Source organism: Colletotrichum siamense (assembly GCF_013390195.1).
Source record: "Colletotrichum siamense strain Cg363 chromosome Unknown KSG_Cg363_contig04, whole genome shotgun sequence".
Classification (NCBI taxonomy): domain Eukaryota; kingdom Fungi; phylum Ascomycota; class Sordariomycetes; order Glomerellales; family Glomerellaceae; genus Colletotrichum; species Colletotrichum siamense.
Genome location: NW_023501017.1, coordinates 1,002,621 through 1,017,935, shown reverse-complemented (window position 1 = coordinate 1,017,935; position 15,315 = coordinate 1,002,621). Strand labels below are relative to the sequence as shown.

The 15,315-nt window shown below is 51.8% G+C and overlaps 4 protein-coding genes across 4 annotated transcripts; 2 read left to right on the top strand and 2 right to left on the bottom strand.

Moving 5' to 3' along the window:
- Positions 1-940: 940 nt before the first annotated feature.
- On the bottom strand, positions 941-2,243 carry erg6 (Sterol 24-C-methyltransferase; the record flags this gene model as incomplete). Its single annotated transcript, XM_036638047.1, has 3 exons — positions 941-1,519; positions 1,612-1,933; positions 2,002-2,243. The coding sequence occupies 3 exons, from the start codon at positions 2,241-2,243 to the stop codon at positions 941-943; spliced, it is 1,143 nt and encodes a 380-aa protein (XP_036496336.1).
- Positions 2,244-2,942: 699 nt separating this feature from the next.
- sdnM-1 (Transcriptional regulator sdnM) lies at positions 2,943-4,551 on the top strand (the record flags this gene model as incomplete). The annotated part of the gene is made up of 2 exons (XM_036638046.1): positions 2,943-3,170; positions 3,253-4,551. The coding sequence occupies 2 exons, from the start codon at positions 2,943-2,945 to the stop codon at positions 4,549-4,551; spliced, it is 1,527 nt and encodes a 508-aa protein (XP_036496339.1).
- A 6,509-nt stretch (positions 4,552-11,060) lies between these two features.
- CGCS363_v006196 (uncharacterized protein) lies at positions 11,061-12,225 on the bottom strand (the record flags this gene model as incomplete). Its single annotated transcript, XM_036638045.1, has 3 exons — positions 11,061-11,236; positions 11,302-11,978; positions 12,038-12,225. 3 exons carry the CDS (start codon positions 12,223-12,225, stop codon positions 11,061-11,063), a joined length of 1,041 nt encoding a protein of 346 aa, XP_036496338.1.
- A 521-nt stretch (positions 12,226-12,746) lies between these two features.
- On the top strand, positions 12,747-14,723 carry ausC-5 (FAD-binding monooxygenase ausC; the record flags this gene model as incomplete). The annotated part of the gene is made up of 1 exon (XM_036638044.1): positions 12,747-14,723. The coding sequence occupies one exon, from the start codon at positions 12,747-12,749 to the stop codon at positions 14,721-14,723; it is 1,977 nt and encodes a 658-aa protein (XP_036496341.1).
- Between the last annotated feature and the right edge of the window lie 592 nt (positions 14,724-15,315).

The window sequence follows — 15,315 nt, the reverse complement described above, 5'->3', positions numbered from 1 at the left end:
TGCCAATGCTAGACTAGCTCAAAGATTTACCCGCAGTCTTGTGCCACCATCGACTACGCGCTTGCCCGACCGAGGGACACAGGCTTAAAATCCTTCGCTCCGAATATTCTTTATAGCTAGCATGATGGAATATCCGGACCATGCCCCGTCTCCCGCTACCAAAATGGTCACTGAAGCGGATCTTGTGGAACTTAGCGATCATGGCAGGTTTACGAAGCTGCAACTTCGAAGGAAGATATCTTAGAGCCTTCTTTATCCTTTCCGCATATTGCGATAATACTGGGCAGTAATTGCTAGTATAAACTTCATCTCTACGCTGCCTTTCCTACACAGGCATCCGTCGGTCGCATGGGAGGGAATTACGAAGTTCCAAATGCCTACAACAACCCTAAAATCGACTCGGAGAACCAGGCTCGGGATTATCTTCCCTGAAACCGCAATCGTTGCTGAACGTCACGTGGGGAAAGTTTTGCTAGAACCTCTAGAACGTACGACTTTCTCCAACTTGGCTCTGGGCTCTGCCAACGCATTTCCGAGATTGAACTTTGTCGTCCCTATTGACGTCTACACCAGCGACGGAAAAGGATCCAAGACGAAGACGCAATTACCGGAGAGAGCGGGGTTGGAACTAGATCGACAGGGACCCGTCTATATCAGGGGAACTACGTGGCTCATAGCTAACAGAAAGGCGATCATGAATAACGTCTACAGGCTACCTCTTGGTCCCCTTCTTTTTCATTAGGCAATTCGATCCCGTTACAACTCTCTCCAGCGTCCCATCCCTAGCTAAACCACCAGTAGTACCCCGACAGGGATGAGCTCAAGATTTCCTTGTATGTCATTAAAATCTATTACGTCGCTAACATTATTTCTACGGGCTTTCAGAAAGACGAAAGCCCAGTCTCGCTCTTCCCTTTTCCACAGCACCCCGATCTTCACCTTAGGCCGCAGGTTTCCTCCCAACCATGAGGTACATTGGCGTGAACAACTTCTTCTTACCACCCTCTACAAGCGCATCAGCCGCTTTGCCCAGACTCTCCGCCGTCTTTCTAGTGCCGGCCGGAATGACGCGGATAGTCTCGAGAACGCTGAAGAAGTTGTGCGCGACCACTCGACCCCACTTGTTCATCCTCAGGACCGTCAGCGCATCCCACAGTGTTTGGGCGTAACGGAGGTCGCTGTCGAGGGGCCAGTACCACGGCGCCGGGCCATCATCGTCTGCCGCCAGGTCGTGGTGCATTTCGAGATCGAACCCGGCTGCCTTGATCGCGGCGAGGCCGTCTGAGATCTTGAACATCTGCGCAATGCCGTCGCCCTCTTCAATGTGCAGGCGGATGCGACGGTGCTCGAGGTCGTCGTTGTTGAACTCCTCCGTCATGAGCCACTCGTAGACACCAAACACACCGCCGGGCTTCAGGACGCGGAAGATCTCCTTGTACACGCCCTCTAATGATGGTGCATGCACCGTGGCCTCGATAGCGTAGACTGCATCGAAAGAGTTATCCGGGAATGGGATGTTCTGTACGTAAGATGGGTTCATTAGTATCACTGAACCACTGAGAAGTGTGATTTTGGAGCCCCTTGGGCCACCTCGTCTTAGGTCCCACGTACCATGAAGTCGCCTTGAACAAAGTCAAGCTTGTGAGACAGGCCCTCCTTGGCAGCATAGTTTGTCGCCCGCTGTACTTGGTACTGGTTGATGTTCAGACCAGTCACGTGGCAGCCGGTGAACTTGACCATCTCACGAGCCGGCCCGCCAACACCACAACCCACGTCGAGAACCTTCATGCCACCCTTGAGTCCCATGTTGTGCGCAAGGTAGTGCTCGTGGCGGGCAATGGCGCGAGAAAACGCCTCGCCGTATGCGAACCGACAGAAGTGGAATGAGGCACCCCAGGCGTACTCATATAGGTCTGTAGCAAGGTTGTAGTATCTGGACAAGGAAATTAGTTGACAGTTCACGGGAGAGCTCGAGAGCTGGTGGTTGTGGGTGAGCCTTACTGTCTAGTGAGACTTGCGTAGTCTGCTGTACGAGCCTGTCTGATCTCGTCCGTCTCGTCTTCGGCGTTCTTGCCGTCCCAGTGTTGGAAGTACTCGTCAACAGCAGCGGCATGCGCGGCGTTGTCCTTGCCCATCATGGACCGGATGCCACCTTGGGTCTTGCCGGAGCCTCCATGCAGGGCATGGTCGAAGGCGTTCTTCTTGACCTGCTCTGCCGAGATCAGCTCTCTGCTTGTCGTCATGATGTTGTCTGAGGTCTGATAGTGAAAGATGGGATGAGGAAGAAGTTCGTTGGATAGCTTCGTCGCAAGAGAAAGGCGAGCTCCAGTAGTTAAAGAGAAGACGAACCCCTTTGTCTTCCAATCTCAAAAAATTCATCCATCACATTTCAGGGACCCCATTTGTACCTGCATGACCGAATAATCTAAGGATTGAGATGCTTGATTGGTTGGAGAATGCTCTGGACCGTTTGTGGTCGGACAGACAGGTTCGGAACACGAATACGAAAGACTGTCAGGAAGGGTGGTACGTATCTCTGCCGCAAGGGACTTTGGGAAATGTCTCCGAAGGCCCCCTGTCACCAGCTTATCCAGTCGTAATCGTATTCGCCTGCCCCATAATAATCACCATCGAGTTGAACCAACAGCACCAGACGCTAGAACTTTCCGAGACAAAAACGGGAAAGAGTCTGGAACTGACAAACTGCCAAGCTGAGAGGAATCCGGTGGATGCCATATGCAAGTAAGACTGACAAGCCAGGGATGTTCGGGCGCAAGCTGCTCCATCTAGTCTTCCCGCTCCCCACCCGACCTCCACCCGGTTGGAACGGCCAAGTATGACATCTGCGGCCGACCCGTGCCGCTGATACGTAAGGCTTAAGAGAGCCAGGAAGCCTTGTTTCCCAGCACATATGGGTACGGCTCAAGCTAATAATTGAAAACATGTGGAACAAGTTCAAGAGCACCCCTAACACGCCTGCTCGGGTCGCGTCGGATGACGTTATTCCCCTCCATCATTTTGACGACAATCCAATCTTGCGGAAGATCGTGGTCAACTTCATGCTGAGGTTTGATGATGTTCTTGATCCTCAGAAACTCCGACAAGCCTTGGAAAGACTTGTGACCAGAGAGGATGGCTGGCGCAAACTTACAGCGCGCCTGAGGCTGAACGTAAGAACACTTCTCAGTTCCAGCAATATCCGTCTATGCCTGCAGAGCTACGTTTAGACTTACTTACGTGTTTTGTGGTCAGGAAAAAGGAAAGCTCGAGTATCATGTGCCCAAGCAATGCAGCGCCGCGAGACCAGCTCTTGTCTTCTCCCATGATAACTATGACATGCCTACGACCGAGCACTCGATCGCGTGCCACTTGCCCAAGTCAACGACGTCCCCCTCTGTCGTGGCGGAACCAAATGTATTGCACCCGTTGACGCGTCCCGCCGATGGCCCAAAGGAGCTTGCCGACTATCTCTACACAGACCTGCCTCAATTGGGCCTTCACGTTGTTTCCTTTCACGATGCAACACTCGTCTCTATTACATGGCCTCACACCCTCATCGATGGTTCGGGCCAGAAGGAGATCTTTCAAGCCTGGTCCTTGGCACTCCAGGGTAGAGATGACGAGATTCGGCCCCTAGGAGGGGTTGAAAATGACCCTTTGGGCAAGTTCGGTCTTCAACCTCAGGAGGTGTATGAGCATGCAGACCGGCTTGTCACTGGACGGGGCCTTTTGACTATGGGCCTTCGCCTTGCATGGAACAGTCTATGGCGTGGAGAGGAAGCACGTGTCATCTGCATGCCTGTGTCCTACGTAAAGGCACTTCAAGACACAGCAATCCGGGATCTCAAAGCCTCTGGCATTGCAAACGACAAGAAGTACGGTTATTTCGTGAGTGAAGGCGATGTCCTTTGCGCCTGGTTGGCTCGTCTTGCCATCGCAAACCAACCAGGAAAGAAGAGTGTTTCTATCATGAATGCGATCGACATCAGATCCATTCTGGGTGGTCCCGACGACTTGCTGCCGGCGGATCGCGCCTACGTCTCTAACGCAGTTCTGGCTCTCTACGCATTGCTGTCGAGAGATGAAGTATTGTCTCAATCACTTGGTCACCTGTCAGCTTCTATCAGGGAGTCGATAACCAATCTCGGCACTCGAGAGCAGGCTGAGGCTTACGCCGGAATGGCCAGGCAGTCTCAAATCGACACTGGATACCCTCCAGTATTTGGCGATGCTTGGACGCAGGGGTTGGTGTTTTCGAATTGGACCAAGATTAATTACTTTGAGCCAGACTTCTCAGCGGCGATAGTAGGCACGGAAAAGAAAGATGGAACGGGAGCTAAGTCTTCTGGGAAGCCAACGTACATACAAATGTCCGGCTTCTACAAAGGCATGCCTCTTCGTAATAGCTTCTCAATCATGGGCAAAGATGCGGATGGAACATACTGGTTGAACGCAGTCTTCCCAACGGGAGTTTGGAACCGGATTATTGCAAATGGCGAAGGAGCTCTGAATGGTTTGTTTGTTATACCGGACGCAAGGGCCAAGATATAGTTATAATCGAACTTGTTTCCTTGCATTCAGCAGTGCTTCTTTGTCCAAGGATGGGTGGAGGGAGCTTTAGGGGTTTCTATTCATTGGCATTGACACTTGCGTGAAAAGTCCACTGGAATCCAGAATATCCGCTTGATGAAGTTTCATACCTGGTTCCGTAGCCCTCGTACACTACTACCATGACTTCACTATCCGCAGAGTAAAATTCAATTCTGATTTACCATGTCTGTAGTGTTCTCTATTTGACAATTGTAGAACGCCTGACATGAGTCATGATGTATCCAACCACACTTCATTTAGTATCGCTCAACATCTCTCTTCTTGATATCCTGACATTGAAATCCCTTTGGAAAAAGATACCATAACACAGACTGGTCCATGGTCTCTGGCTGTTGACGCATTGTATGTCGTATCTGCGGAAGAGCTAAGCCAGAGTTAGTTGATCCATAGTATTTTGAAGCACCTATTCTTGATGGGTGATTGCCCGAGCTCCTGCACTCTAGAAAACGACGTGAGTGTTTACTTACCTCAACGAACATCTTGTTCAAGTTCATCATTGCAATAGGGATACCCAAGCACCGCGTCATCCCGTGCCCAAATACAAGTTCTTGTACCTTGGCCATAGCTGCCAACTGTGCACCATCGTCATCGTAGCTCTCTTGCAGCCATCGTTCAGGCCGGAACACATGAGGGTCATCGCCGAAGACGGGGTGGAGTTGTGTACCCCAAGCATTCAAGCCTACAAATGTGCCTCCAGGTATGTGACGTCCATCAGGCAGCTCCATGCCCTCTGGCGGCGCCTCACGCTCGCGTAGCTGTGTGATTGGCGGAAATCGCCGCAGCCCTTCCCGGATGACGGCTTGCAGGTATGGAAGACTCTGAGCCTCGGTGTTGCAGACTGGGGAAGAAATGCGTCCCTCGCGCTCTGCAGTGGCAATCTCTCGCACAAGACGCTGGTACACCGTCGGCGTTGAGATGACAGCCAGCAGAGTAGCTCTGATAGCTGTGGCAGTTGTATCAGAGCCAGCAACCCTATCCATAAAGGTCAGCATCCCGCACTCGTTTGGTATTGTGAAGACAAGAATAACATACAAAGAAATCGAGATCTCCATCTCAGCTTGGTCGGGTGTCAGGCCTCGCTTCATGAAAGAACCGAGCATATCATGCTTCTGTGCCTCATTTTCGCTGAGGCGGTCGTCAATGACCTTCCGAGATAACTGGACGAACGAAGTTGCAAATCAGTATGCATCTCTGAACTAGGTCACGCGCACTGAGATTACTTACACCCATCACCACCCCAATGCCACTTTTGTCCGCCGATGAGGGCACCACCAGCCGCCGAAAGCTTGGGATCTTAGCCGCCCATCGGAGAACAGTATTCAAATAAAGAAAGACCGAGAAGTGCTGTACAATGGGTAGTTGTTGCTCGATGGTGGCAATGAAGTTGTGCATATCTGTGTCCGACTCTACAAATCCCATCGGCTTTCCGAAGCAAACATGTGTGATAGTGTCAATTGTGAAGAACTGCACACGTCGGGCTATATCAAACAGTCGGGTCTGTCCTGGGGCTGACAACCAGTTCTTATCGATACTGTTTATGAACTCGGTGATACGCTCGTCCACGACGTCCTCAAGACCCTCAATGTCCTTTCCGGCATACCCGGCAGACATGCGGCGTCGCATCGCATTGTGCTTTCGAATGTCTCTCTCGGAGACAATGTTCGGAACTCGAGGATCAATGCGAATAGCATCGAACCATGGACCGCGACGCCACTTCGAGCCGACCGCGAGGATTGTCCTCGTCAATTCAGGATCATCTGTGACCAAGTGATTCGGGCCAATGCGGGAAATCGACCCATACTTTTTGTTAGTGTCGACAAACACCTGTGCTGAGTTGGTTGATGCCAGTGTCTTGGAAAGCCAGAAGCGAGAGTAGGCAGCCCACCAGGGTCCTGAAAAGTCTCGTAGATGGATAGTTGAAAATAAGGTACTGTGAATAAAGGAGATGACAACCACAGAAAAGACAACTATCGCAATGTAGCTTCGAATCTGGTCCCCCGACGTATTGGAGACAATTTTGGCAACTTCAGACGCAATTTCCTCGAAGGTGCCGTTCTGTGGGAGGGTCCATGAGCCGTGCTCAAGCACCATCGACCCATTGGGCCGCATTTGGAAGAGGGTAGCCATCGTGTCCCGTGCAAATTTGGCGTGTGGAGCAGACATGACAGTCTGATAAAGGAGAAGATGATGGATATCTGTGTGGCAGTCAACAAGGTGTTCCAGCAGGCGGTAATTCACCATACAAAAGTATGAAAAAAGTGGTTAGAAGGAAAAGAGGCGATGAAGTATCCGTTGGTGCTCGTCTGCTAGGGGCTTAAATATCAAGCTACCAGGACCCTTCTGTAACAGGCTAGAGAAAGGAATATGAGCAACAAAGGATCAGGGCGGGTATATAGAGCGCAGGGAGTGTTCCGCATGGAGGCGGCATATGTCGGCCATTCATCTTGGAACGCCTGACTGCAGTTGGTCTCTGTCAGCCTTCACTCTGTGTCACACACCTATTGACACAAGCATGAGAATCACCAAAAGGGAGCACCAGATATCAGAATGTGGTAGATACACACCCCACCTGGCAGTGTTGAAGACTCGCCCCCTCCACGCATCGGATGCGAATCCTCTTCCGGCTATTGTCAGTTATTCGCTCATGTGCATTCACGAGCTCGAGTGTGGCTCGTAGGATCCTTTATGCAGTCATCACAGCGACCTCCCAAGCAACAGAGCAGGTGGCATAGCTATTGGCTCCAGGGCCGCTCTTTCACATGTGTGACTGGCTTCCGTTCACTTCGCCTCATCTTGAGATTTTTGCTGACGTTAGCATGGGATCAGTCTCTGTGACAAAATGTCCTGACCTGTCTAGTCAATGTCTTGTCCATGTCTTGTATATCCGTGAGAGCCGAGGCTGACATGACTTCTTACGGAATTGGGTTGTTGAGCCTATCAATTCTGTGCCCCCACTGTCATCATCGGTAGGGCAGACGGCTCTACTGGAGGCGCATGCAGTCGGACGGTTGAACACTGGAGGATGGGGTTCGGCGTACACGTCATCCATCAGCTCTGTGATAGGCCACAAACCTAAAGCAACAGGGGCATAGCACTGTAAAAGATCACCTGGAACCTGACCTCAACTCAGTCAATGTATCTTACTGATATCTACAGGCAGTGTGGAAGGGGCTCGATTCTGGTGACCGGTCCAACTACCATATCGCTCCGCTGGGATGGCGGCTTAGGCGCCTAGTCAAAATTCGACGTGTCAGCTCGTCAGATATCATTCTGCGGTTAGATTGTTGGAAAAACTCATAATCAGTTCATGTTCTGGGGTATGTCCGAACGAACCAACTAAAACTCCAAAGTTCCATCGTCAGTCTTGACAGGCCATCGAGACATGGAGTCACCATGTACTCGGGCAAACGTGAGCGGGATCACGGGCGGCCGACGCGTTTCTAATCACGGTTAGCCCATTTGTATTTGACACATGTCCCGCCCATTTTCATCCTTCAGCAGCAGCCTTATCTGCAAGGTCCAAGAACGACACCAAAGTTCCAAAACGCCTCATGCGAAGGACTTCTGCTCCCTGAGCTGCCTTGTAAAGTACAGGGGCAGGCACGAACAGGGGTGAGGAATAATTGACCAATTGCGCTGCGCATCTGATGCATGTAGACCCTCACCCGGGCTGGACCGACACTGGCCACGGAGATTTGGTCCGATGTGGCTGGAAATCATAGCTTATTACTGGCTGAATCGGAAACGCGCAAGCGACGGGCCGGGGCCAAGAAGCGGGAATGTCAATCCTTCGAACCGCTCCGCTCCGCCCGACCCCATAGGCTTCAAGCGGGCAGCTCTGCAGGGTGCTCTGCACAGTGCCAGATTTTCTTATCCAACGCATCTGTCAAGCTCGCGTGAATGCCAAGTCCACTTTCCAGCTGGAGGGTTGGGATAACATTCTTAAAACCACTCAGGCTCTCAAATGGCCGAGGCCATTTCAGCCGAAGTGAAGTCTTGAAAACTCCTCTGCACCATTGCCCTTGCATCAAGCTCTTGTCTACATTGATTCGAGTGCACAAGATGGGCGTTTTCAGCGATACGGCTGCGTTTCTTCAATCAGTTGAGTTGTCACTGATGTCTGATCTGGCCCGTAACTATGACTCGAGAATAGTTACCGCAGTTTTACTACTCCTCATCCTCCCCTTGACATACACCTACACGTTTGCAAAGAGCCACTTCGCCAGGAATTCCAAGAAAGATGTTGCGGAGCCTCCTCAGGTCCCCTACCTGGTGCCTTTCCTCGGCAACACATATGCGTTTGCGTCAGGCCCGGCGGCCTTCTTTGCCGCTGTCAGGTAAGTACTACTGCGTATGAAAAGCAATAGGCATGTTCACATCGGCATCTGATACTCGTACAGGAAAGCCTTCAAGGATATTCCCGCTCGTGTACTCCTAGGAGGCCAGCGGATGTATCTTATTCCACATGGAGAACACATCCAGACCCTGTTCAAAAGCTCTCGTCATTTGAATGCCGAATACACAACAATAATTGCGTTCCGCGATGCTTTGGGCCTGCCCGACAAGGAACTTCAGGAGTTATACGCCGATCAATCGGGCATCGACACCACACCTGCCCCAGGGTATGAACACATGGAAGCCAAACACCGGATCTTCTTTCAAATTCACAGGCATGTTCACGCTTATTTCGCTGGACGTTCTCTGGAAGCGATCACATCAAAATTCATTGAAAAATTCAGGTCTAGAATGCTAGGTGAAAACGCAGAGATCAATCTGAGTGACCAGTGGCTTGAGCAGCCAGACCTGCATGACTTGGTACGGACGGAAATTTTCCACGCGGCCACCGAGGCGTTTTGCGGTGATCAAATCTTCAGGCTCTGTCCCAATTTGTGCAAAGAGTTCTGGGAGTTTGACGAGGCCCTGCCCAGCTTGATTAGCGGCACGCCGAAGTTCCTGAATGGGAAGGCTCTTGCAGCACGCGCTGTGCTGCTCAAGAACATCAAGACATGGCACAACTTTGCCAGAGAGAATTTTGACTGGAACGACACTGAAGCGGTGCATGCCGAGTGGGAACCAATCTATGGCGCCCGTATCATGCGAGAGAGGCAGAAGATGTTCAAGAACATCGAGACTAGCGAGGATGGCAGTGCATCATATGACCTCGGTCTCATTTGGGCGCAAGTAACAACCTTTCCCGCATAATGCTGCGTAGTACTAATGACCGGGCTTAGGTCGAGTGGCAATGTCATTGCTGCTTCCTTCTGGTGTCTGTTCTTCATCCTGAAAGACCCTGCATTGAAGGAAGCCATCATTGACGAAACGACGTCGTGCTTCCGAGAAGGAACCTTGATGTTTGATTCCGACAGACTCTACTCTCGACCCCTTCTTCAATCGATTTATCTCGAGACATTGCGTTTGTCCGTTGCGGCTCCCATCACACGCATCTCCAGAGTTCCCAAGTTCCAGTTGGGCAAGTGGGCAGTCAAGAAGGATGAAATGATGTTCGCCACAACATGGGTGGCCTCGAGAGACACGACCTTCTGGAACCGAGGAAAGGTAGACCACAATACTGGAAAGGCGGAGCATGAGGTCGACGAAATCTGGGCCGAACGGTTTCTAGAATTCGAGGATGACTTGGAATCTGGCCCGGTACGAAGGTCTGACAGTGCCTCCGCCGAGACTAAGCCACTGGACGCAGGCCGTCTTGCCAAAGCCAAGGTTGTGGAATCGGGCATGCAGGGTTACTACTATCCCTTCGGAGGCGGCTCAAAGATGTGCCCCGGCCGTTTCTTTGCCAAAAGGCAGATTCTAGTCACTGTGGCTTTGATGCTTCGCGCATTTGACATTGAGTTACTAGATCCGATCACCGCGTCTAAGACTGAGCCTTGCATGCCCATGACACCGGTTGGTACGGTCAGGCCGAACGTCAAGACTGCTTTCAGAATCCGGAAGAGAAAGCTAGATTAAAAAGCGATAGACAGTATCAATCAGGATAATATTTCAAGAGACTCCCGTATCAGACCTCGATGATTCCTCTGCGAAACAGAGTGCGACCGACCATGTGTTTCCAGCTGGCGACCTTGATGAATGAGACGTGATATTTCTATAACCGTTGACTCGGTCTAATGATGTAAGGGCCTTCAAGAACCTTCTCTGCCTTACTCATCGGGTGGAGGTAGGGTTACCAACTGCACTTGGTTTTGTCGTTTCGAAACGGCCAACTACTTTACGTGAGATTATGTATGAGTGCTTCAAATTTACGAAACCAGGACGGGATAACAAACTCGATCCTAGTTTCGAACAAGGTTCAACGTTCAAAATGAAGGCGACGCTCATTCATTATATTCCTGCGTTTCCCATGTTCGATATCTGACACAGCACCTCCCTGATGTTGACCCCGTAGACGTCGCAACATGGCGATGGAACACATGCCATGACATCTCGATGCGCTAGAAGATAGCTACTGCGTTGGCTGGAGATCCTACGAGCCCTGGAATATTCAAAGGCACAGAACTAAGCAGAAAGCTATAACGTCCTGTCTTTTTACAGTGCTCCGATAGACTCTTCAGGTCCCAAAGCTCACCAATGGGCATTCCAAACATGGCCAGAAGCCATGGGTGCAAGACTGCGTGAGGATTGCGTCAGTTGAATGCAACAAAGTAACATAGCAAAACCTGATGTGTGGCTTACCGAGATCGTTTGGTCCACCAGTTGATCCATCTTCCTTGAGAGGGAGCAAAGCCTCAAAAGCCCAGGAGTCACCGGCTACGGCCGCAAAGTGCTTGTTCCAGAGCCATTTGGCCGATTCCAAGTTACCATGCATACCCGATATCTGTCCTGACTGCAGCTTCGCCAAGTCTTGTGGTTGAGGGTTACCCAAAACCTCAGTCAGCCCTGTGCGGATAATCAGGACATCGCCGTGTCGGAAGTCAATACCTTGGGACTTGGCGACTTCCTCAATCTCTGCAACAGTGATGCGGTGTCCGTCAAGCGGATGAAAAGCACCGTCAGTCCCGCCGTTCCGGTGCGCTTTGGTATCATGCCACTCCTTGAAGTCGATGAGAATGCCACGGGCAACGAGCCCGCCAGCTGGGTGCCAATGATCCAGAGTTGGCATGGTATTCTCGGCCGTGACTTTGGGGGATGCAAGCGCCTCTTTAGTCACGGCGATGCCGTTGTACGCAAGTCCAGACGGCTGGTGCTGCCAGTGGACCAGACTATCCCACTGGCTGCTGAGCTGCGTGTTGATATGGATTTCATCATCCCAGCCAGCGCCATCGCACAGGCCCGACTCCCGCAGGGTCATGTGAGTGTGAACGGGGCTCATGCGACCCGGTAACGGTATTGCCATTCCATTCAACGGCCAGCTGTAGTGGGTTTCAGTGTAAGTGGCTTGCGTGTGTCCAGGTCGGCAAAAGACACTCACTTCAGAGAGATTGAGATCCCATCTCTGGCTTCTGCGTATGCGCTCTTGACAACGGCGGGCGTGAGCAGGTTCAGAGTGCCGATTAAATCTTTTTTGCCGTCACGGTCGAACACACCCCAAGCACAACCTTGGGGCATGCCCTCGATGCGAGGCAAATCATCAAAGTCTGGCAGATGAGAGGCGTCCATGATGCTCGAAAAGTGATATGAATCTTACAGGTCACAGAAGTGAAAAAATGAAAGGCCTGGATGTCATTGATACCCAGCAGAATGACGGGCAGGACGAACTGATACGCATTGATATTCATACACCCTCGATGTACCGTTACCAAGCGCACAGTTCTTCACACCGTGAAGCTGTGGATCAACATCATGACCCTGGCGATGCAACAGCGGACCGAGCTCCCGCATTCAGACAGCTTCTGTGGAGCCGCAAGGATATGTCCCACAAGACTATGACTGTGCCTTACGTGGGATTCTCAGAATGCGATATGTCAGTTCGTCGGGCGTCTAAGTTGCGACGCACAGCCGCATGTTTGGAAATTGAAGCTTTAGGCAACAATGGCAGCGAAGACTAGAAGCTGGTGATGATATCGAATCGGCATGAACCTTTTGGGTGGAGATGGCATGCTTCTGCTGTCCGTCATTCTTCAGCTAGCATTCTTTTCGATTCACTTTGAGCGTCGTTGTGAACAGTCCAGCGAGCAATAATGGCGGCCGACCTACAATCTCTTCAGCAGAAATACATAGCCGAAGCGCAAAAGCGCCTCAGACCTAATGGCACCGATCAATTTCAAGATGCTCGACAGAGTGAATCAGCTCGCATTCGTGGGTTTGCCGAGGACATCTGGGCAGATCACGCCACTCTCGACACTCAGCTCTCACAGTCACCCGCTCTGAAGGCCGGTGACAGGACAAAGTTCCTCATCGCAGGTGCTGGTATCGGTGGCATAGTCAGTGCTGTCCGCCTCATACTCGCCGGCTTCGATGTGTCGCAAATCCGGCTTGTGGAGACGGCGGGCGGCGTCGGCGGCACCTGGTATTGGAATCGATATCCCGGCCTTCACTGCGATGTCGAGAGCTACGTGTACTTGCCACTCCTTGAGGAGATGGGATACATGCCTTCGCACAAGTACACATCCGGGGTCGAGATCCGCAACTATCTGAACCAGATTGTCCAGAGGTTTCAGCTGCAAGACAAGATTCTCTTCAGGACGAAGCTTGATCGCATCGAGTGGAATGAGGAGAAAAGTCTTTGGAAAGCCGATCTGACTACGGCCCGAGGAACAGCAGACTGCAAGGAATTGAGCAAGCTTTCTGTGCAATCTGAGTTCGTCATCTTCACGGCCGGGTATCTAAGTCGTCCGCAAGTGCCCAAATTTGCCGACTTGGATGCCTTCACAGGGAGCATGTTCCACACTGCGAGGTGGGACTACTCTGTCACGGGCGGCTCAGATGAGGAGCCATTTCCATCGTTGGACAAGTTGAGGGGGAAAAGTGTTGCTATCATCGGGACGGGTGCAACGGCTATTCAGGTAGTGCCCTGCCTGGCCAAATATGCCGGGGAAGTGTTCGTCTTCCAACGCACCCCAAGCGCTGTTTACAGCCGTGGTCAACAAGCAACGGATCCTCATGGGTGGGTAAACGGCATCACCAGCTCTCCCGGCTGGCACAAGAAGCGCATGGAAAATATGTCTGCCCACATGGCCAGAAGTGCTCAGCCGGGCGCTCCTGACTTGGTCAGCGACGAATGGACGAGACAGAGCGCCTATGCCGGTGTTGTTGGCGACCCTGAGTGGGCTTACATCGGTCCTGGAAAGGTTCCAGAGCTCATTGCGCATTACTTGAAGCTCGATGCCGATAATAGAGCAAAACTCCGAGAGCGTGTCTCCGACATCGTCAAAGACAAATCAACGTCGGAGAAGCTCACGCCATGGTACCCAGTCTGGTGCAAGAGGCCAGCTTTCAGCGACACCTACCTCCAGACGTTCAACATGCCCCACGTCCATCTCGTGGATACGGAGGGCCATGGAGTCGATAAAGCAACCCCAAATGGCCTGGTTGTTCAAGGATTTGAGTACAAGCTGGATGTTCTTGTGCTCGCAACGGGATACGTATCGCCATCGACGGCTGTAGATCCCGCTGCCCGGGCCGGAGTTGAGGTCTACGGACGTAAGGGGCGGCCGATGGCGGAGAAGTGGGAAGCTCAGGGCCTGACTACTCTTCACGGGGTAGCATCGAACGGGTTTCCCAACTTATTCTGGATTGGTGCGTCGCAAGGTCCGTCCGCCGCAAATCTGGGCCACGTCATAGATGCTCAGAGCCGGCACATTGCGCACATCATCGCGCAAGCGCACCACAGAGCCGATACTGCTGCTTCCGACCCCAGCAAGTTCCGCGCCTGCGTTGTCGAGGTTGACATTGATGCTGAAGACGCCTGGAGCTTGCGGGTCATGCAAGGTGCAACTCGTCTCGCGGTGACGTCCGTCTGCACGCCAGGATACTTGAATAACGAAGGTCAAGGGCTGCGGATGACACTTGGCTTGGAGAAAGCGCCTAGTCCCGACAATATGGCGAAGGCGGCGCGAGCTGCTCCATGGAGTGCGGGGATGCCATCCTATCTGCACGAAATAGAGGCTTTTCAGGCTGAAGGTGAGCTGCGTGGGTTCACAGTCTCAGCTACATAAACACATTGGCGAGTCGTACGGCTCTCCATCCGTAAAGTTACAACAACAAGAATAGTTCCGAATGAGAGAAAGCCAAATATTGCATCATCTAGAGCCATCGCAAACGGTGGTGCACATTCTGGAAGTCGACTTTGTGATGGATGCGGCCATAATTCGAAGGTCTTATTACACCTGCTCATCTCCACGGGTTTTACATCTCTGCGGGAAATCTTAAATTTGGAGTTCAGGTTTTGTGAGCCTTGGCATTTATTAGGTCCTCATCTTGCTCACGCCTTTTCGTATACAGCCGACACTCTGCAAACCCCGATGTCAGCCGCTAAAATACTGCGTACCCAAGGCCCATGTCACATTTGGACGCCATGTAAGCGACAAGCATTCCAAGTCGCGCCCTTGTGATCCGACCAAACCAATTAAAGAGAAGTTATAGCTGTCTGTATCTTCTAACCTTGTTTCATGTTATGATTTCTACCAACGATCTGACTCAGAGCTAGGATGCAACAGGACGGTTGAGTTGTCACTTGAACAGGGCATCAATACCGCGCGCCTTTCCAAAATTGTGGCATCCATATAACATCCCTCCAGCCGGGATGCA